Source organism: Hemitrygon akajei, chromosome 3, assembly GCF_048418815.1.
Source record: "Hemitrygon akajei chromosome 3, sHemAka1.3, whole genome shotgun sequence".
Taxonomy (NCBI): domain Eukaryota; kingdom Metazoa; phylum Chordata; class Chondrichthyes; order Myliobatiformes; family Dasyatidae; genus Hemitrygon; species Hemitrygon akajei.
In genome coordinates, this window is record NC_133126.1 from 162708645 (window position 1) to 162732257 (window position 23613).

General features: G+C 38.3%; 1 protein-coding gene across 7 annotated transcripts in view; it reads left to right on the forward strand.

Moving 5' to 3' along the window:
• armc9 (armadillo repeat containing 9) overlaps positions 1 to 23613 on the forward strand; it is a 113304-nt gene that overhangs the window by 18263 nt on the left and 71428 nt on the right. For 3 of the 7 annotated variants that reach the window (XR_012098376.1, XM_073041192.1, XM_073041194.1), the window contains exons 6-10: positions 6020 to 6112; positions 8217 to 8241; positions 15911 to 16071; positions 18687 to 18785; positions 23366 to 23404. Coding sequence is in view for 6 of the 7 variants with exons in the window: in XM_073041192.1 (XP_072897293.1) it covers positions 6020 to 6112; positions 8217 to 8241; positions 15911 to 16071; positions 18687 to 18785; positions 23366 to 23404 (417 nt within the window). In the remaining variant the exon portion in view is untranslated. The remainder of the gene's footprint in view (positions 1 to 6019; positions 6113 to 8216; positions 8242 to 15910; positions 16072 to 18686; positions 18786 to 23365; positions 23405 to 23613) is intronic. The other 4 variants (XM_073041196.1, XM_073041197.1, XM_073041193.1 and 1 more) reach the window with 3 other exon arrangements.

The following is a 23613-nucleotide window of genomic DNA, read 5'->3' on the forward strand; positions in this document are numbered from 1 at the left end:
TAGGGTCTTTTCTTCCCTTTGCTCTTTCTAAATTGCAGAAACGAATTGACAATCCGATAGTTAAACATACTTTACGTATATGGTTTCAATTTCGGAAATTTTTTGGGTTGACTCAGTTTGTTTTAAATATTCCTATTGTATCCAATTTCTTTTTTTTATCCTTCTATTATAGACCAAGCTTATTCAGCTTGGAAGACTAAAGGATTACTACAATTTTCTGATTTATTTTTGGATAATTGTTTTATGTCTTTTGAACAATTATCTAATAAATATAATTTGCCTAGATTTCATTTTTTTTAAAGATATTTACAGATTAGTAATTTCTTAAATACTGTACTTCCTACCTTTCCAAATCTTGAGTCTTCGGGTATTTTGAAGAATTTGTTAGAACTAAATCCTTCTCAGAAAGGTGTAATATCAAAACTCTACAATATAATTATGGAAATACGTTCAGAGCCCTTCTGTAAGATTAAAAATGATTGGGAAAGAGAACTTAACCTTACTATTGAGAATTGGGATAAAATTCTTCAATTGGTCAATTTACCATCTATATGTGCTAAACATTCATTAATTCAGTTTAAAGTTGTGCATAGGCCTTATATGTCTAAGGATAAATTGGCTCGTTTTTATTCCTATATAAATCCTATTTGTGACAGATGTCATTCTGAGTGTCTTTAACTCATATGTTTTGGTCATGTCCGCTGTTGAAAAAATATTGGAAAGACATTTTTGATATTATTTCCACGGTATTGAACATTGATTTACAACCTCATCCTATTACTGCAATTTTTGGTTTACCGATGATGGACTCAGTCCATTTATCTTCTTCTGCTTGTCGAATGATTGCATTTCTTACATTAATGGCTAGAAGATCTATTTTGTTGAATTGGAAAGAAATTAATCCTCCTACCGTATTTCATTGGTTTTCTCAAACTATGTTATGTCTAAATTTAGAAAAAATTAGAAGTGTTGTATTTGACCCTTCTATTAAATTTGAAAAGATATGGAGACCATTTATTCAATATTTTCATATGATGTAATGTGACCCTGTTCCAAGCCTATTTGTTTTTCCAGTTTTGATTTTACATATGTTGAGAGGATCGGCGTTGACGACACTGATGATTTTGTATTTTTGTTAGATATTATAAACAGCCCATTTTTTTTTCATCTATATTTTTTCTCCTTTTTTTTTTTTTTCTTTTTTTTCCTTATTAGTTATTAGGTTGTTAGATTAGTTTTTCCAGCATAAATTAATTTTTTTTAAATTTTTCTCTTTTCTGTTTAAAAAAATATATATATTATGATATACCTAGTTTTCCTTTGTTTATATGTTACTTGTATCATCCATGATTAGGGAAGACTCATTTATATTGTAACTATTACTTATGTATCCTTTCATGTTCAGTTTAAATTTGTATGTTTGTAATCCCATTATCTATGTATTAATCTTATTATGTTGATATTAATAATAAAAAGATTGGAAAAGAAAGAAAAGGAATGAGCAGACTGAGAGCACTTGAGATAGTGATTATCGGTCCAAGCAACTTCCCAATTGTGTTACTAAAGACCAGGAGTACCTGCTCCCTTGCCAAGCTCTACCAGCACAGTTACATCAACTTGATAATGTGAAAATCTGCCTGTGTATGTCCTGTTCACAAAAAAGCAGTCAAGTCCAATTCTAGAATTTGTCATGTCATCAGCCTACTCTCAATCATCTGTAAAGTGATGGAAGTTATGATGAACTGTGCTACCAAATAGCAGTTATTTACAAACAAGCTATTTGCCAATGCCCATTTTATGTTTTACCAACCTTAGCAGAACATTGGTTTAAACATGGACCAAACTGAATCAGAATCAGGTTTATTATCACTGACAAATGTTGTAAAGTTTGTTGTTTTGCACCAGTAGTACAGAACAAGACATTAAAAACTACTGTAAGTTTCAAAAATAAATAAACAGTGCAAAAAGATGAGTATTGAGGTTGTGTTCATGGACTGTTCGAAAATCTGATTGTAGAAGGGAAGAAGCTTTTCCTTAAATGTTGAATGTGGGTCTTTAGGTTCTTATACTTCCTTTCCAATGCTAGTAAACTGAAGCTGGCTTTTCCATCATCCACAAGGCACAATTCAGAGGTGTGGTTGAACTCTAACCACCTGTATGGGTGAGTGCCGCTCTGACAGCTTTGTACCCCACTCACACTCTGTGTGTTATTGCACTGCTGACAAAACACAGTGCAGTTACCCCCATGTACTCTAACAACTCTTCTCAAACCATTAGCCTTTGCCACCAAAAATGATGAGAGCATTAGGCAACTCCCCTCCAAGTTAGTTCACCTTGCTGATTAGAAATATACCACTCGTATTTCAGTGTGGTTGTATTTAAATCCTCAAAATCCCTACTGAACAGCACTGTGGAAGTATCTTTATCAGACCTCAGCAGTTCAAGGGGGTGGTTCACTATCACCTTTGCAAGAAACATTGCGTGCAGTAAATGTTGGCCTTGCTTGCGATGCCTCTAAATCAGAAAATGATTACATCTTTAAAAAATCATTTAAAATTCTATCAGTAGCACATTAAAATATTCATTCTTAAGGGAATAATATTGATCATGTCTTTTGAACTTTCATCCTTCTCATTCAGAACTAAAGGTCTTATAACTGCTAAGAATAATATTTAAGCCCAGGAGTTCTTCCAAGGTCAGTTGTGAAGTAGAAAGTGGGAGGAGTAAAAGGATTAATTTGCTCTTTAGTTTTATTATCCCTTTGGGCAGATACATACAGTACTGTGCAAAAGTCCTAGACACATGTAAAACAAATTCTGCAAGGCAAAGATGCTTTCAAAAGTGAAGAAATGAGAAGTTACCAAATAACAAAAAAAATTACTATCGAAAGCAGTAAACAGTTAAAAAAAACCCTAAACTAAATCAATATTTAGTGAAACTGCCCTTTGCTTTTAAAACTGCATCAATTCTCTTGGGTACACTGTCATGCAGTTTTATAAGAAAATTGGCTCGTTCATTGATCTAAGCACCTTAGAGAACTTGCCACAGTTCTTCTGCAGACTTTGGCTGTCTTGCTGGCTTCTGTTTCTCCAGGTAATCCCAGACAGCATCGATAATGTTGAAGTCAAGCATTTGTGGAGGCTATACCATCTGTAGTAGAACTCCTTGTTCTTCTTTGCGCTGAAGATAGTCCTTTATGACCTTGTCCGTGTGTTTGGGGACATTGTCCTGCTGCAGAATGGTTAGGACCAATCAGACACCTCTCTGATGGTATTGTGTGATGGATGAAAATTTGCTACTTCTCAGCATTGAGGATTCCATTAATTTTCACCAAATCACCAACCCTCTTTGCAGAAATGCAGCCCTAAACCTGCAGGGAACCTCTGTTGTGCTTCACTGTTGGCTATAGACACTCATCCATGTAGCGCTCTTCAGCTGTTCTATAGACAAACTGCCTCCTGTTTGAGCCAAAAATTTCAAATTTGCTGCCATTTTTCAGCACCTCAATCCTTGTGTTTTTGTGTATAAGTGAGTCTCTTGGATTTGTTTCCACTTTGGAGGAATGGCTTTTAGCAGCCAATCTTCCATGAAGACCTCTTCTGTCGAGACATCTCTGGACTCTAGAGGGGTGTACCTGGGTTCCAGTGGTTTCTGTAAGTTCAAAATTGATAGCAGTGCTAGACTTCTTCCAATTTAGAAGGGACATCAGATTGATGTTTCTCGTGTCTGCTGCACTCAATTTCTGTGGCCGACTACTGGTTTTTGGTCTTCCTCCTTGCCCGTTTCTTTGAGCTTTGTCAAAGAGCTTGGATAGCACATCTTAAAACTTGTCTGCTGTGAAATTTCTGCTTGGGAGAGACCTTGCTGATGTGAAAGAGCCTTACCATCTGGTGTCTTTTTGCTATGCCCACTCTTGCTATCGTGTAAGAGTTGATGATTTGAAGGTTAAACTGTCACATCTGCCACACCCATTATCTCCAAGAGTCCTTTTATAGCTTGGCACTGGCACTGGCCTTGGACTCCCAATCCCTTCAGCAATCTGACCATGGAAATAGCTACAAATCCTCTGTAGCCAACCTCTACTGGGAAAATCTGGACCTTCCATCCATGCTGCTTAGCATCTGTGGGCAGCTCAGTGTATCTTACATGTTTCCGCTCATACGTTTCGCAGACTGTATTTTCCCAGGGCACTGTGAGCTCTGAGATTACTACAACCTTCAGACTGTTGGATCACAAGACCAAATCTGATCTGAGATGGTACTGGCTATTTCTGAGAGAAATATTAGCCTTTTGTCACGGTCAACAGCCATGTTCCAGTCACAAGCAGGTTCCAGTTTGCCTGACGCCAACTGAGTTACTGGGCGAGGCACTGTCTGTCCTTGCCTGACAAAGGGAATGGTGGATCTTCCAGTCATATGGGGCTTAATGTTATTCAGCCTTTGCTTCTCCACAATATAGCTGCCCTTGCGCAGTTTGGAAGAAACATCTGACAGTTTTGGTTCATTTGGCTTCATTGTTACATTTGAATTTAAAATCTGTGAATTCAAGTTCAGCTGCAGAATTAAAATTTACAAACTAAAAATTTAAGCTGACAGAGAGTAGAAATGGAAGAGGTACTCTCTTCAGTTGAGACTCTTTTTTTTAAAAAAAAGCTTCATCTATTCTCTCAAGGTATCAAATAAAACCAGCATTCAGGGAGCCGAGTGTAGATGTGCTTGGGGTCCTGGCCGAAATTTATTAATTGATTAGTGATGAAAAATATAGATTATCTGATCATTGGCCCATTGTTGTTTGTAGGGGTTTGCTGCCCTTCAATACATTAGAGCTATGACTACATTTTGAAAGGACTGTAAAGTTTTGGAGAAATGCAGAGATCGTGACAAGCGCTGTTAAAATGAGCAAATGTATTGCAGTATTTCTGCTGTTGTGCAGCAAATGCCTGCTACTACTGTAGTTTGTAACTTCCTATATCATATAGTTTTTCACCAGATAAAGGTTCTTTGTCCCTTTGCGCCTTGCATCGCTAAGGTTCAGAATAACATTCTGCTGTCCAAATAGGTTAGATTACATAGATGCTAAGGTATCAATTCTTCCATTATTTAAACCAAGTATTTCAGGTTTTTTTTCTCTCTATTAGTTTCTCCAAGAATCAAATCTGTCATCAGTACTTGGCATTGGGTGGCAATCCCGAATAAATATTGTGCTGCACTGTTCTTTTCAGTGCAGCTATCCTACAGAGCGAAATCTTGTAATTTTTAGAATTCATAGTAAAACCAACAACCACTTATGTTTAGGGGATCCTGGAGAAAACAATAAAACAATCAAATCTAAATTGTCAAGACTGAATGGCTAATGTACTAATTAGGAAGGTGGCCCTATTGTAAAAACATTCTACCAAAATTGACTAAGAATTTAGTTACGTGTTGGCACAAAACAACGCAGTGGGATTATTTTCATGATCAAATTGATTTAGAACAATGACTGCGAATTGTCCTTGTGAAGCTGGCACAATGAACATTGCTATTGATTCGCATATTCTAAGAGGATATGAAAAATATTGGCACAGTTTTTTGTCTGGTGAATGATGAAAAATGTATTCCTGATGACACGTATAATTCTTATGTTTCTGTAACACATTTCTTCATCTCCCAAAATTGAGCAACTATGCTCTTGCTTCATTTGTTAATTATAATAAGGTAGTATAGCAAATTAGTCTAATTTTAAGATTAGCAGTAAATAATGAGCTTATTTATTACTGTCAAAAGTTAACATTTGATATCTGAATATCGCTTTCTATCACCTCTAGACAGAGCCTATTCTGCTAATGTAAGGACACAAAATAAGGGGATGTTATACCTCTAGCAATTAATGCCAAATTAAGCTGTTCTAGCACTCATAAATTATGGATTTCCAGGATTATTTTTTAACTTCTACCTTGAAAAGCTTCAGGAATAATGGCTATTTTTGTCTTGCACTTATTTTCTTATAATGGTTCTTTTAATTTCACTTTGCTTTTCAGGATTCTTGGATCCCTGATTTGAAGATAAAATTGCAAAAATTTCTGTCTGCAAGTTTAAATGTCCCCAGTGCCCCAAGGCTGCTGTCTTTATTTGTATCCTTATTAAAAATATCTTAATCTCCTTGAAAATGTTTATCTTTTATGACTGAGATTTAGTCTTCCAAAGGCAGGCATTAGAATAATACAACACAAGAACAGGCCCTTCAGCCCACAATCTTCTGATGAACTCACTAAATTAGTAATCAAATGCCTAACCAAAATTGTCCATTTTGCCTACACAATGTGCATATCTTTATATTTCGTGCACCTATCTTAGAGCCTTTCGTGTGGCTACCTAAGACCCTTTTGAATGACTCTCGTATCATATTTGCCTCCACCACTACCCTAGGCCACCCATCATTCTGTAAATATCTCCTTTGAACTGACCCCAATTGCCTTAAATTCATACTCTCTGGTATAAGACGTCTCAATGCCAGTGAAAAACTCCATCTTTACCATCCATGAATCTCTATAAAATCTTCCCTCAGATTCTACTACACCAGACAAAGCAAATTCATATTGTCCAATCTCTCTTTATAGCTCATGCCCACTGATGCAGGCAGCATCCTGACAAACTTCTTCTGCATCCTCTTCAAAGCCGCAACATCCTTTCTATAATGGGGGTGACCAGAACTGAATGCAGTACTCCATATGTGGCCTAACTAAAGCTTTATAAAGCTGCAACATATCTTTCTAATCTTTGAACTCCACTCCTCAACTTATTAAAGCAAGCATGCCACATGCCTTCTGTACCACCCCATCAATCTGTGTAGCCACTTATGGACTTGGACCCACTATCCTTCTGCACATCAACACTGTTCAAAGTCTTGCCATTAATACTGCATTGTCTTTTTACATTTGCCCAGATTAGACTCTCATCTGCTATTTCTCCACCTATATTTGCAACTGTGCTAAGTCATCACCAATCCATATATCATCTGCAAGCTACTAGCCCATCCATCGACATTTTCATCCAGTTCATTTATATGGACCACCAGCAGCAGTGGTCCCAGTTCAGTTCTCTGCAAAACACCTCTGGTCACAGACCTCTAGCCAGAATAAGTCCCACTGTCATTACCCTCTGTCTTCTATGGGCAAGCCAATTCTGAATGAATATGGCATATTCACTGTGACTCCCATGCATTATAGTCTTCTGGATGACCCTCCCATGAGGGACCTTGATCAACACCTTACTAAAATCCATGAAGATAACTTCCTTAGCTCTACCTTTATCAATCATCTTCATCACTGCCTCAAAAATATCAAACAAGTTAGTGAGAGTAAATTAGTAAATATTTGGAGTGTAAGCAGTGGGGAGAGGATGCATATAATGGAAAGATAGGATGCTACAAATACTGATGGTTTAAAATGAAAGCAGACAATAACGAAAATACTCCGGCAGTACTTGCAGAGAGAGTAGCAGAGCTTGACAATGGTAATGGATATATAGTCCTTTTTCAAAGAAGGTAAAAGAAACAACTGATGGACAAATGAACAAGCTAATTTATTAATTATTTGGCTGCTGTATTTTTCTGTTGTTACTGTTTGTGATTAGTCTCAGCCTTCTTACTTGAAGAAAGTCTAATTGCCTGTGAGATGGGTATGACAGAATATCTCATTTTGTATAAATTCAAATAAGTGAGAGAGAGATGAAGAAAACAAAAGAAATGCCTGTTATAGAATGGAGGTCAAGAGACAGTGAATGACACAAGTGAAGGATAATTTTGTTGATCTGGAATCTAATCTAATGAACCTCTGTTGCACTCTTTATCTCAAGTATATTCTTTCTTAGGTTGGAAGACCAGAAATGTACAGTTTTCCAGATACTCAAATCCTCTTGCAGTATAATCCATATGGCTTCCTAATTGCATGGTGTAACGACATGTTCACTTATGCCCATATCCTTCTGAACACCAACATCATTCAGTCTCTTACCATTTAAAACAATACTCTTCTATTCTTTTTATCCCCTCTCATTTTTTAAAATCTTATATTTTATCTACCTCATTGATATCCATTCATTCAGCCCATGAAGCCTTTGATGTTAAAACTTGGGGTACTAGCAGGATATGGAGGTTGTTAATTTATATTACAATTTCTATAAAAGTTAAGTGTTTGCTGAACTTAAAAGTAATTATCCTTGACCTATCTTTCAAAGAAAGAAAACGGACACGAGTACAAAGGTAATGCCATTCAATTTAATTTGTGACTTTTAAGATTGTTATTCATTATTTTCACACAAAAAATAGTGAACTTGTAATCATCCAGACATTACAGAAACCTTTTAATCCTTTATTGAGGTGAAAATTTAAACATTTGACAATTTACTACAATTTTCAGATGATTTTCGATATTTTCAGCTGCTTGTCCACTTGAATATTTTATTTGTGAATAATGGTACTAAATACTACTGTCTTTTGAAAGTCCAGTGGTATAAAAAATTCTGAAAACAAAATTATTCACTGACAGTGCTCATCTTTTTGTGTTACATAGTATTCCATTGTATAAATTGAGTAACTGGTCTGACCAGTTTATGTTGATGTTAATGACCCAATTTACCATCTTCCCATCTTTCCTCATTCAATCTTGGTGTCTTGAAATTGTTGGAGAGGTGTTGATAAAAACAGGCCTGTCTTATGTATTGTACATTAACAGTGTGTGCTGAATTTTGTAAGTTTTACATAAGGACTTCAGTTCATAAAGCTGGGGACAAAATAAAGAAGTAGAATAATGACCTAATATAGCATGTCCATGACATGATTTTTAGTGGCAAGTTACAGTTATGCTTGAGAGTTTGTTATTTGGGAATTGTCTGTCGTCGTCACCAGGAGGTTTCACAATCTAGGCTGCAGTTCAATACAGCAAACTAGTTACTATCCTTAATAAGTCTATATTTGCTTTATTAAATTGAAAGAAAACTCTTTTTTGGTTTGTGTTCATTTAGGGATTTTTTGATGGGGAAATATGTACATTCCCATGGGGATGGGGAGTAGAGAAATGAACACTAGAGACCCTGAGTTGGCTGAGATTATAAAAATAAACAGTAAAAAACATGACAAATTTTCATAAACACGAGATGCTGTAGATGAAATCCAAAGCAACTCACACAAAATACTCGAGGAACTCAGCAGGTTAGGCAGCATCTATAGAAATAAATGAACAGTTGACATTTCAGGCCAAGACCCTTCATCAGGACTCAAAATGAAGTGGGAAGGAGCCAGAATAAGGTTGGGGAGAGGATGGAGTATAAGCTAGAAGGTGGTAGGTGAAGCTAGGTTGGGGGAGTGGGAATGAAGTAAGAAGCTGGGATGTGATAAGTGGAAAAGGTAAAGGGCTGGAGACTTAGGAATCTGAAAGGAGAGGTGGGGTGAACATTGGGAGAAAAGGAAGGAGAAGGGACAGCAGAGGGTGTTGTTAGGTAGGTGAGGAGAAGAAAAGTGGTAGGAGGGGGACCAGAGTTGAGAACCGAAGAATAGAGAAGTGAGGGGGGAGAAAATACCAAAATTTGGAGAAATCAATGTTCGTGCATTAGGTTGGAGGCTACACAGATGAGGATTTCTCCTCCAACCTGAGAGTGGCCTCCTCGTGGCAGTAAAGGAGGCCAGGCACAGAAATATTGGAATATGAATGGGAATTGGAACTAAAATTGATGGCGACCAAGAAATCCTGCTTTCAGCAAATGGAGTGAAGGTGCTCGACAAAGCTGTTCCCTAATGTACGTGTGGTTTCACTAATGTAGTAGAGGCCGAGTCCACAGTAGACAAACCTAACATAGTTGCACGTGAAGTGTTGCTTCACTTGGAAGGACTGTTTGGAGCTCTGAATAGAGGTGAGGGAGGAGGTGACTGGGCAGGTGTAGTACTTCTGCTTGCAGGGATAAATGCCAGGAGGGAGATTGGTGTGGAGTGATAAATGGACAAAGGAATTACAGAGGGAGAATTCCTTTGGAAAGCAGAATCTGGAGGGAGGTAAAGTTGTGTTTGGTCATAGGGTCCCATTGAAGATGGAAGAATTTGCAAAGATGTGTTAGATGTGGAGGCTCGTGGGATGGAAGTTGAGGACATGAGGAACTCTATCCCTGTAGGGCAGTGGGAAGATAGGGTGAGGGTGGATGTCTGGGAAATGCAGGTGAGGGGAGCATCAATGGTGGAGGAAGGGAGTTTTGGTGTTTCCCTTGCTCCACCATCGAATCAAGAATGGAGTTTCCCTTCCTCTACCATTGATTAAATTCACTTAGTCCATTTTTGACACCCCTCTCTCTTTTTTTTTCAATTTCTCTGTCTCCATATTTGGAGACAATTTGACTACCGATATTTTTTATAAACCTCTTGACTCCCATGGCTATCTTGACTATACCTCTTCCCTCCTGTCAGCTGTAAAAATGCCATTCCCTTTTCTTAGTTCCTTCGTCTCCACTGCATTTGTTTCCAGGATGATTCTTTCCTTTTCAGTATATCAGAGATGTCCTCCTTCAAAGAACGGGGTTTCTCTTGATGAAGGGCCTTTCATCTGTCTATCATCTCCCCTAGTGCTCCTCCTCCTCCCTTTTCGCTCACTGTCCACTCTTCTCTCCTTCTTCAGCCTTCTACTTTTTCCACCTCAGCCCTTTGGCTTTTCCATTACATCTCAGCTTTTTTCCTTATCTCCCCCTCTCCCCCACCCACCTGGCGTCACATATCACCTGCTAGCTTGTATTTCTCCTCTCCCACCTACTTATTCTGGTTCCTTCCCCCTTCCTTTCCAGTCTTGATGAAGGGCCTTGGCCCAAAATGTTGACTGTTTATTCATTTTCATAGATGTTCCTGGACTTGCTGAGTTCCTCCAGCAATTTGTGTGTGTGGCTCTGACAGTTTTTCATATTTTCTTATCACTTAGCATATTCTTATTCACCCTATCTTTCCTTCAGCTCTTCACGGATTATATCCCTCTGTAACACTATGGGCAGCTTACACTAGACAACTAGCCTAACAATCCTCAACCACATTTCCATCTTGCACCCACACTGTTTGTTAAAATCTTACCACAAATAAAACTAAATCTATCATAGAAAGTTCAGAGAGGAAGTAAAAGAGATAATGAGAGAGAAAGAGAGCATGAGAAAAGATTTGGCAGGAAACATAAAAGTGTGTCTAAAAATATTCTAAAGGTGAAGCAGAAAAGGATTTTAAGAGAAAAGAAGAGCCTTCTGAGGATAACCAGGAAATCCATTCATGGAGGCCAAGGCATGACTGATGTACTAAATGAATATTTCACATTAGGCTTTACCATGGAAGAATCAGAATCAGGTTTATTATCACTGACATATGTCGTGAAATTTGTTATTTAGTGGCAGTTCAATACATAAGAGTTGGATACATACAGTAAAAAGAATTTTAAATGATGCAAAATAGAAGGTCGATAGGATGTCTACAAGTTGAAGCCCAATGGACAAAGCCCTGGAACTGCAAGTCTGCTGGGGAAGTCAGAGCCTGATGGTTGTGAGTCAGAGGCGGGGGCTGGAGGACTGTCTGTTTGTGTGAGTGGGTGGGAAGGAGGATAAAAGCTTGTCTTGTTGCTGTACTGTTGTTGTTGCTTGTGCTGTTCTAATGCTATGTTGGCATTAGAATTTGTGGTGACACTTGCCTTAGGTTGTGTTGGTTGTTAATGTAAACAACATATTTCACTGTATGTTCGATCTGCATGCGATAAATAAATGCGTCTGAATCTGAAATAGTGAGATAGTATCCCTGAGTTCCCAGAGCAGACAGGAATCTGATGACAGAAGGGAAGAAGCTGTTCCTAATACATTGAGTGTGCATCTTCAGGCTCCTCTACCTCCTCCCTGATGGTAGTAATGATCAGAGAGCATGTCCTGGATGGTGAGTGCCCTTCATGACAGATGCCGCCTTCTTGAGACATCACTTTTTTAAGATGATGGTGGGGAGGCTAGTGCCATGATGGAGCTTGTTGAGTCTGCAACCCTCTGTAGCATTTTCCAATCCAATGTATTGGTACCTCCCTGCCAGATGGTGATGTAACCAGTCAGAATGGCCTTCATGGTACATCTGTAGAAATTTGCGAGAGACTTTGGTGAGATATCAAGTCTTCTCAAATTCCTAATGAAGTATAGCTGCTAGCCTGCTTTCTTGATAATTGCATCAATATGTTAGGCCTAGGATATATCTTCTGAGATGTTGATATCCAGCAGGCACTTGAAGCTGCTCACCTTTTCTACTGCTGACCCCTTAATGAAGAATACTTCTGATTTCCCCTTCCTGATGTCCACAATCAATTCCTTGGTTTTACTGACACTGAGTGCAAGGTACCACTCAACCAGCTAATCTAGCTCACTCTTGTATGCCTCCTCCTCATCATCGGAGATTGTGTCATCGGTAATTTTATTGATGGCTTCTGAGTTATGCCGAGCTGCATCGTCATGAGTGTAGTGACATTAGAGCATTAGGCTAACCATGCGTCACTGAAGTGACAGTCACTGTGTTGACTGTCAGAAGATGTAATTATGGATGAGATAGACATTGAACTTAAAGTGGATAAAGTAATTATTACTGGGACTACTGCTTTTCTCAACTTTGGTGTACTACCCTGTACTAATGTACCATTTTCCAAATTTGCAGATAATAAAATTTACAGGCATAGTGACCTGTGAGAAGATTAATGGCATATTTCAAGGAAATATAAACAGGCAGGTAGAATGGCAAATGAAATTTAATGTTGAGAAATACCAAGCATTATACTTTAGTGAGAATGGGAAAATACAGTATAAATTTGAGGTCAGATTTCTAAAATGGGTAAACAAACAGAAAAACTTTTGGGAGTAAATGCATAGTTCAAAAAAAAATTGGTAGAGTGAGGAAATGATCAAAAAAAATCACATGGCATCCTGACCTGTAACCTGGCAAGACACTGGCCTTGAAATTAACAATCAAAATGACATAAGAAAACTGTTTCATGTGGAGTGGTTGGGATTTGAGGAATCACGGTGGAGGCAGATTCAATTGTAACATTCAACAAGTGCTGAATAACTATCTTAAAGGAAAGAATTTGTAGGGTTTTTAGGGGGAGGCCTGAGAAAGGGATTGGGTACATTGCTTAGATCCAGTGTGGATTTTTTTAAGATCAATAGCCTCCTTCCATGTTATGACTGTACTGTGTTTCAGAAAATTACCCTTGTCCAGGTAGAATGCATCCTAGTTGCTGAGAGACTGGACCAAAATACAGAGGCCTTGGTAATCATCTTCCAGGATGGTGCCTAAGGACTGTAATACGTTGTATAAATGCACAAATGGTAGAAGCATGCAGGATCAATTGGGAAAATCAGATTGGTAATGGATCTCAAGAGAGTGAGTTTGTTGAATGCCTGAGAGATGGCTTTTTAAATCAGTTTGTCAATGAGCCTACTTGGGGATCAGCTATACTGGATTGGGTGTTATGTTATGAACCGGAGGTGATTAGGGAGCCTAAGGTAAAAGAACGTAAGGAAGCAGTGATCACAATATGTTTGTGTTCAACTTGAAATTTGATAGGGAGAAAGTAAAGTGTGATGTAGCAGTATTTCAGTGGAGTAAGGGAAATTACGGTGGTATGAGAGAGGAGTTGGCCAAAATAAATTGGAAAGAGCTGCTGGCAGGGATATCAGCAGAGCAGCAATAGCATGTGTTTCTAGGAAAAATGAGGAAGGTGCAGGACATGTGTATACCAAAAATGAAGAAATACTGAAATGTACCACCGTACAGCTGTGGCTGACGAGGGAAGTCAGAGCTATTGTAAAAGCAAAAGAAAGGGCATACAACAAAGCAAAAGTTATTGGGAGGATAGAGGTTTGGGAAGTTTTTAAAAACCTACAGAGAGCAACTAAAAATTTCATGAGAAGGGAAAAGATGAAATGTGAAAGCAATCTAGCAAATAATATCAAAGTGGATAGTAGAAGTTTTTTCAAGTAAGTTAAAAATAAAAGGGAAATGAGAGTGGATATAGGACTGCTAGAAAATGAGGCAGTAGAAATAATAATGAGGGACAAGGAGATGGCTGATGAACTAAATGAGTAATTTGCATCAGTCTTCGCTGTGGTACTAGCAATATGCCTGATATTTTAGTGTGTGAAGGAAGAGAAGTGGGTGTACTTACTGTTACAAGAGAGAAGGTGCTCAAAAAGCTGAAAGACCAGATGAACTGCACCCTCGGGTTCTGAAAGAGGTAGTGTTAGAGATTATGGTAGCATTAGAAATAATCTTTCAAAAATCATTGGACCCTGGCATGATGCCAGAAGACTGGAAAATTGCAAATGTTACTCCACTCTTTAAGAAAGGAGAAAGGAAATTATAGACCAGGTAGCCTGACCTCAGTGGTTGGGAAGAGATTGGAGTCTATTGTTAAGGATGAGGTTATGGAGTTCTTGGTGACACAGGACAAGATAGTACAAAGTCAGTATGGTTTCCTTCAGGGAAAATCCTGCCTGACAAACCTGTTGGAATTCTTTGAGGAGATTACAAATAGGATAGATAAAGGGGATGCAGTGGATGTTGTATACTTGGACTTTCAGAATTTGACAAGGTGCCACACATGAGGCCGCTTAGCAAGTTAAGAACCCATGGTATTACAGGAAAGTTACTAACATGGTTAGAGCATTAGCTGATTGGTAGGAAACGGCAGGTGGGAATAAAAGAATCCTTTTCTGGTTGGCTGTCAGTGACTAGTGGTGTTCCGCAGGGGTCAGTGTTAAGACCATTTCTTTTTATGCTGTATATAAATGATTTATATGATGGAATAGATGGCTTTGTTGCAAAGTTTGCAGATGATACAGAGATTGGTGGAGGGGCAGGTAGTGTTGAGGAAACAAATAGGCTGCAGAAGGACTTAGAAAGATTAGGAGAATGGGCAAGAAAGTGGCAAATCAAATACGCTGTTGGAAAATGCATGGTCATGTATTTTCATAGTAGAAACAAATGTGCGGACTATTTTTTAAACGGGGAGGAAATCCAAAAATCTGAGATGCAAAGGGACTTGGGAATCCTTGTGCAGAACACCCTGAAGGTTAACTTTCAGGTTGAGTCGGTGGTGAGGAAGGCAAATGCCATGTTCGCATTCATTTCAAGAGGTCTAGAATACAAAAGCATGGATGTGATGCTGAGGCTTTATAAGGCACTGGTGAGGTCTCACCTTGAGTAATGTGAATAGTTTTGGGCCCCTCATCTTAGAAAAGATGTGCTGGCATTGGAGAGAGTCCAGAGGAGGTTCACAAGGATGATTCCAGGAATGAAAGGGTTATCATACAAGGAACGTTTGATGGCTGTGGTTCTGTACTCGCTTGAATTCAGAAGGATGTTGAGGGGATCTCATTGAAAACCTTTCAAATGTTGGAAGGCCCAGACAGAGTAGATGTGGAAAGGATGTTTCTTATGGTGGGAGAGTCTGGGACAAGAGGGCACAGCCTCAGGATGGAGGGACACCCTTTCAAAACAGATGTGGAGAAATTTCTTTAACCAAAGGGTGGTGAATTTGTGGAATTTGTTGGCACATGCAACTTTGGAGGCCAAGTCGTTGGGTGTACTTAAGGCAGAGATTGATAGGTTCTTGATTGATCATGGCATCAGAGGTAATGGGGAGAAGGCCAGAAACTGGGGTTGAGGAAGAGATTTAAAAAAATATAGGATCAGCCATGATGGAATGGCAGAGCAGACTCGATGGGCCATATGGCCTAATTCTGCTCCTATGTCTTAATGGTCTTATATTGACTGAAGCAAGTTCAACGTTTGGACTTGGAGCAGCTTTTTGTTGAAAATGTCTGCATGAAAAGAATTCATTTCATTTATAAACAAGAACTGATTAAAAATAATTCTGTTGACATTACAATAGCAGAATTGGTGCATCAACTCCAGCAACAGTTAACAGAGACCCAGCAGAAAGCAGCAACATACATGAAAAGATACAACAAGTTACAAGCGGATTACCATAACCTGATTGGAGTCACTGCAGAACTAGTTGATTCCTTAGAAGCTACAGTAAATGGGAAAATGGTGAGATGTTTATCAACTAATTGGTTGATACTTTTGATGTATCATTTTGTGATTGTATAAATATTTTAAAATTTGAACAACAGTGCTCTAAAAATATCAGTGAATAATCTGTGGTGTATGATTTTTATGATCTTGCTCAAAGTGTCTCATGTATGTAATTGATTTTTATGTGAATAGTTCATACAAAATTTATTTTAATGTAAATTCAGCAGTAACCTTTCAGTTGACATAACAAGAGTGTCTTGGTCATTAAGTGTCATCTAACTATCTATCAATTACATATTCCCATAACACTTGACACCTCTTCATTCTAGAAAGGTATATTCTCCTTAATTACATTAGGTGATATATCCTCCATAATGTTGAGTGGTTGAGAATCTCTTGGGTTTATCATTCTCTGAGTGTAGAAATTTTTCTTCATCTCGGTCCTTAGACTTAACCACAAGAGATTCTACTGAGGCTGAAAACTCAGAGTAACACACACAAATTGCTGGAGGAACTGCAGGTCAGGCCCATCTATGGAAAGGAAATAAAGTCAATATTTTGGAGTGAAACCCTTTATCAGGACTAGAAAGGAAAGAGGAAGAAGCCAGAGTAAGAAGTGAGGGGGAGGGGGGAGAAGCAGTACATGCTAGAAGGTGATAGGTGAAGCCAAATAGGGGGAAGGGGGAATGAAGTGAGCAGTTGGGAGGTGATAGGAAGAAAAAGTAAAGGACTGAATGAGAAGGAATCTGATGAGAGAGGAAAGTGCACCTTGGGAGAAAGGGAAGGAGATGGGGCATCAGAGGAAGGTGATAAGCAGATGAGGAAAAGAGGTAAAAGGGGGACTAGGTTGGGGAATTGAAGAAGAAGGAAGGGGAAGAGAAGTTAATGTTCATGCCATCATGTTGGAGGCTACTCAGATGGAATATGAGATGTTGTTCCTCCAACCTAGAGAGTCGCCTCATCATGGCAATAGAGAAGGCCATGGACTGGCATATTGGAAGGGGAATGGAATTGAATTTAAAATGGTTGGCCACCAGGAAATCCTGTTTGTTGTGGACAAAGTAAAGGCACTTGACAAAGTAGTCCCCCAATCTACATCGGGTCTCTCTGATGTAGAGGAGGCCACAAGGGGATGATACAGTAGATGACTCTGATTGACTCAGAGATGAAGTGTTCCCTCACCTTGAAAGGCTGTTTGGGGTCCTGACTGGTGGCAAGCGAGGAGGTGAATGAATATATGCAGTAGCTCTTCTTCTGCTTGCTTAGATAAATGCCAGGAGGGGATATGGACAAGGGAATCATGGAGATAGCTGTCCCTGTGGAAGCAGGGAGTTGGGGGGAGGTCAATCAAGATGTGGTAGGATTCTATTGAAGATGGTGAGTTGTGGAGAATGATGTGCTTGATATGCAATCTCATGGGTTATAGCTGAAGACAAGGAATTCCATCTCTGTTAAAAGCGACACAAAAATGGGTGGGGCAAATGTCCAGAAAGTGGAGGAGATCTGGGTGAGGGATTATCTCAAGACTGTGACATCAAGTTCTAGAATCCCCCAGCCAGCAGAGGACATTTTATCCTCATCCAGTCTGTCCAGTACTATCAGAATTTTTGAACATTAAAATGAAATCCTCATTCTTCTAAACTCCAGTGAATTCAAGCCGAATCTAGCTGATCTCTTCTCGTATGACTGTCTTGCCATTCCCAAGACTCAATCAGGTAAACCTTCACTCCAATTGCATCAAAGTTTCCTTAGGTAGGAAGGCCAACACAATATACAATGCTCCTGGTGTGATCTCTGTAATGATAGAGAATTATCCTTCTCCCTGTGTTCAAAACATCCTGCAGCTAAGGCCAATAAACCATTTGCCTTTATTATTGCAAGCTGCACCTGTACTGTTTGCTTTCACGTACTTGTGTATGCAGATGCCCAGGTGCCTTTGTACATCATATTGTCCCAATTCTACTGCCAATTTAAATAATACTGACATACTGTAGATAATTTCACTTCAAATCTCCCATGGATCATTCAATATTATTGCTTAGGTGCAGCCATGAATTAGGAAGTAAATGGTCAAATTAGAAGTGTAGTTTTACTTTGATAGTGAATTCAAAACAAACAGGATTTGAGTATCATTAAAAATGTAAGAATCATTTGCTAGGTATTTGCTGCTATTTAATTCATGACTGCCAAAATGTATACAAAAATGCATTAGAGTAACTAGCAAAGCCATCTATTTAATATTTATATTAAAATTGTTAATTTATGTTCTCATTGAAAGTTTGGTTGCAATAGAATGCCCCAATGATCTGATTTTAACTATGTTTATGAATGAAGTGTCACTTTTAGACATTTGGGGATAACTTTTAAAATCTTTAGAAAGAAGTATTTTAAAAGAAATTCAAGATAGTCAGAAGGACTAGTTATCTCTTGAAGCAAACATGTCAGCGCTGAAGGCAAATCAGTTTAGGTAATGTTATACGTCATATAGCACATGACCTAATAGCAAACAACTACGCCTGACTTCTTAGCTGAGGCATCCTTTGATCTACATTGAACATGCAAAAAAGGTAAAAGCAGTGAGAAAACAGAACAGTACTTAACATATTTACATTTCTGTTTCCTGTTCATAGATCACCCCAGAGTACCTTCAGAGTGTATGTGTTCGATTGTTCAGCAAACAAATGAGACAAAACATGGCCCAAAGTATTGACTTCACAAGGCCAGGCACAGTGAGTACAAAACATTGAATTTTTTTTACTAATCTAGTGAAATAATTCTGAAATATTCCTGAATTGTGAGTAATTATATGTAATTATTCTGCTTGTTTTCAAATACTGGGTTCATTTTGCAAAGTCCTACAGCACGGAAACAGGCCCTTCATTCCTGCTTGTCCTTGTGGACATTGTTGCCCAGTGAACTGGTCCCATCTCCCTGTGTTTGGTCCATGATCCTCTAAGCCTCTAAAATCGATTTACTTATCTAGATGATTTTTAAATGATGCCTGCCTCCACCACTGTTTCTGGCAATTCAGTCCACATTACCCTTTGCATGGAGAAACTGCCCCTGATGTCCTTTTTGAATCTCTCACCTCTGATCTTAAACATATGCTGTTTTTTTTTCACCACTCTCTCTTTGGGGGGAGAAAACCTTGCTTTTGCCCTGTCTATTGCCTCTCATAATCTTGTACACCTCTATCAGGTCACCCTTAATCTCCTAAATTCCATGGAATAAAGTCCTAGTATATGCAACCACTCCTTGTAACTCGGGCCTCCAAGTCCGGGCAACATCCTGCGGTCTTTCTGGTTCACTAGCATCTTTCTTGTTATAAGGTAACAAAACCTGTACACGGTACTCCAAGTGTGTATTCTTGTATAACTGCAAAGTAGCTTCCAAACTCCTATACTCAGTGCTCTGACTGATGAAGGCCAGCATGTCAAATGCTTTCTTCACCACCCTATCTATTTGTGATGTCACAACTGTGCATTGACATTCTTAGGTCATCTGTTACACAGTGTTTCCTGGGGCCCTATCATCTACTATGCTCTACCTTGATTTGAGCTCTCAAAATTCAATATCTTACCTTTATCTGAATTGAAAGCCATTTGCCAATCCTCAGCCCACATACCAAGCTGATCAAGATTCCCCTCTAATTTTTCATAACCTTTTGCACTGTCTACAACGCCACATGTTTAATTTATGAATGTGAGCATCTAGGAGTTTTGCATCACAACTGATGCTAAGAACAGATCAGAGACTGGATATTATCAGCTGTCTCTTTGTACTCCTCTTATCAGTTGCATTATCTTTGATGAAATTCAAATATTAGATTATATTAGATTACAGTAGGATGTCAGGCGGATGTTATGAGAATGCAGAGTGACTTGGACAGGTTGGGTGAGTGGGCAAATGTATGGCAGATGCAGTTTAATGTGGATAAATGAGAGGTTATCCACTTTGGTGGCAAGAACAGGAAGGCAGATTACTATCTAAATGGAGTCAAGTTAGGAAAAGGGAAGTACAACGAGATCTAAGTGTTCTTGTACATCAGTCAATGAAAGCAAGCATGCAGGTACAGCAGGTAGTGAAGAAAGCTAATGGCATGCTGGCCTTTATAACAAGAGGAATTGAGTATAGGAGTAAAGAGGTCCTTCTGCAGCTGTACAGGGCCCTGGTGAGACCCCACCTGGAGTATTGTGTGCAGTTTTGGTCTCCAAATTTGAGGAAGGACATTCTTGCTATTGAGGGAGTGCAGCGTAGGTTCACAAGGTTAATTCCCGGAATGGCGGGACTATCATATGTTGAAAGATTGGAGCAACTGGGCTTGTATACACTGGAATTTAGAAGGATGAGAGGGGATCTGATTGAAACATATAAGATTATTAAGGGATTGGACACACTGGAGGCAGGAAGCATGTTTCCGCTGATGGGTGAGTCCAGAACTAGAGGCCACAGATTAAGAATAAGGGGTAGGCCATTTAGAACAGAGATGTGGAAAAACTTTTTCACCCAGAGAGTGGTGGATATGTGGAATGCTCTGCCCCAGAAGGCAGTGGAGGCCAAGTCTCTGGATGCATTCAAGAAAGAGTTAGATAGAGCTCTTATAGATAGTGGGGTCAAGGGAGATGAGGAGAGGGCAGGAACGAGGTACTGATTGTGTATGATTAGCCATGATCACAGTGAATGGTGGTGTTGGCTAGAAGGGTCAAATGGCCTACTCCTGCACTTACTGTCTATTGTCTATAATAGGTAGCCATTATCACTTGTGATCGAAAAATAATTTATACCTTAATTGTCTCTGTTACTAAACCAGCAATTAAATAACAGTCCAATTGAACTAGTAAATCATAGAATATGGTTAAGTCACATCATAATAACTTGTTTGTTTTTTTAATTTTTCAATATAAGTCTGTTACTAGTAACAATGATCATGAAACTGTTTGACTATAATTAATAACCCAGCACTTCATTCATGTACTGCAGGAAAAGAAAGGCTGATGGCACTTAACTATGACACATGTGAAGTATTGCATTTTGGGAAGGTAAACCAGGACAGAATTTGCACAACTATTTGTCAGAGCCCGGGGGATTGCTATAGTACAGGGAGACCAAGAGTACAAATACAGAGTTCCCTGAAAACAGTGACACAGGTAGACAGAATAGAGAAGAAAATATATGGCAAGCTTGAATTCATCAATTGGAACATCATGTTACACCAGTGCATGATGTTGCTGTGACTGCATGTGGAATATTGTGTGCTGTTCTGCTCACCAAGCTACAGGAAGGATGTAATGTCGACTGGACAGCTTGAGATAAGACTGGATAGGCTGCATATTAAATCATATCATATGCATATTAAATATTTTTGCTGCATATTAAATCATGAAGAGCGTAAGTAAAGTGAATGATCACAGTCTTTTTCACAAGATAGGTGAGCTTAAAACTAGAGGGCATAGGTTTAAAGTGAAATAGGGAAGATTCAAAGCTTAAAATGGTGTTGGATATAAGGAACAATCTCTCAGGATGTAGTAGTGGAAGAATAATTAGAACACTTAAAATACATTTAGATGTCTACATTGATCAGAGAAAGTTTAGAGGGTTAAGGGCAAAACACAGGACTAGCTTTGGTAGGCATCTTGCTTGTCAAAGACAGATTGGGCCAAAGGACATGTTTCCATGCTGTATGACCCTACAGGGTAATTTGATGTCCATATTTGTTTCTACCTATGTGTTATTGGTCACCATATACCCTTTAACACCTTTTAGATAAACTATGCAATCAATAGTTAAAGAAAATTTACTAGCTCTGACTTGAGGGGAAGTATGCATGAGGAATAATTTTTCCTGCAAAATCTGTTATCATGTCAATAAATTAAAAACAAAACAAACAAAATATAAGCCTTAAAAAGGTACTTTATCCCTGGTTCTTTATGTCGGGGACATCTAATATTAGATCACCTGAAATATATCAGGAAGTCTGTGATATATGAGGAAATTGTCTCGTGAATAATTAAATCAAGAGTAGTGTTTTCAGGTTTTCCTATTTTTCCCTATTTAACCCTATTTTGTTAATATGTGGAAATAATGGCTCAATCCCCTGGCATTCCAATGCCATTCAAGTTGTTAGTTTGATGCAACCACCCCCTCCACCAAGACTATAAACATACATACTTGCCTTAATGAAAGTAAGTGTGCTTCTGAGCATAGTCTGTGGCTCTATGCACAGAAGAATTCAGCAATGTAGGTAAAATAGTGATTTCCCTTGAAGATTTTCAGCAAAGTACAGGGGCTAGAAGTGGTAGCCATGAAACTTGTCCACTTTATGTTGGTCAACCATCTAAGCTATGTTCACCCTTTAAGCCAAAACTACTTGTCTGTTAAGTTTGATTTATCCATTACTTTTGTAGTGACTGACTGCTGTTACGAGCTAAGCATTGTCATTAAAAAACTAGCTCCTATTTTCAGATTCATTGACTTGGCTCATCCACATCTCTGTAACTCCTGAATTTAATTCTGCATTATTCACACCATGTCTTCAGTATCCAAAACCATAAGCTCCAGAATTTCTTTTCTAAATCTTTCTTCCTCTTTATACCTCTTATTTAAAGACATCAATTGAAAATAAACATTTCATATAAACTGCTGGAGGAACTCAGCAAGTCAGGCAATTGATACATCTGCATAGAGCTGTTGTCTTGGTTATTTTACCCAGTTTTTACCCAGTTTTACCTTCCAGTTTGGCCTGGCATCAGATTTTGATTGATGGTGCTTCTGCAAAGTACTTTGGTATGTTATAGGTGCAAGATTAATTTTCTTGTTCAAATAAAGCAATTGTATGTTAACAAAGGATCTCATTGTATAGTTTTACCTTTAGTCTCTCTTTTACAAATTTTATTTTCTATTTGTCAGATGTCATAATAGCTATTATGATGTTATTTACTGTGAATTTACTATCAAATCTTATATTTGTTGCCTTAGTTATCTTGATGGCAGATTAAATATCAATAACATTTACATTTGTTATATTGGACTTTTTAATATGATTGAATATTTAAAAGTTTGCTTTCAACTATATATGTAATTACAGTTTTAATGATTTTGTTTGCATTTAAACTTCATCCATTTGCCCTCAACATTTTCACGTATAGCTTTTCAGTTTAATCATATCCTTCTGTGGTTGGTGGAAGCTAAAGGGCTACATCTACATGTTTTATTTGGTTTAATATATTAATAGCATTTAAAGGTTATTTTTCAGATTTTCTAACTTATGTGAATGTTTTCTATTTGTTGTCTGATTATCTATCCAAAAAAGGATGTTTACATTAAGAGTCCTTGTAACAGTGAAGGATCTGTGAGTTTCTAAATTTCTTTCTAGACTTCAGAGTATCTGTTCCTGTCCTATCTTTTTTTGATTTCTATCTAATTATATGTTTTTTTTTGCCATGTACACAGCATATTATAAATATAAAGTTGAAATAATTACATACTGCCCTCCAGGTGTTCTGAGAAGCTTAACTAAAATTAAGTAGGATCTAATTAAAATAATCAATAGATCTTAGG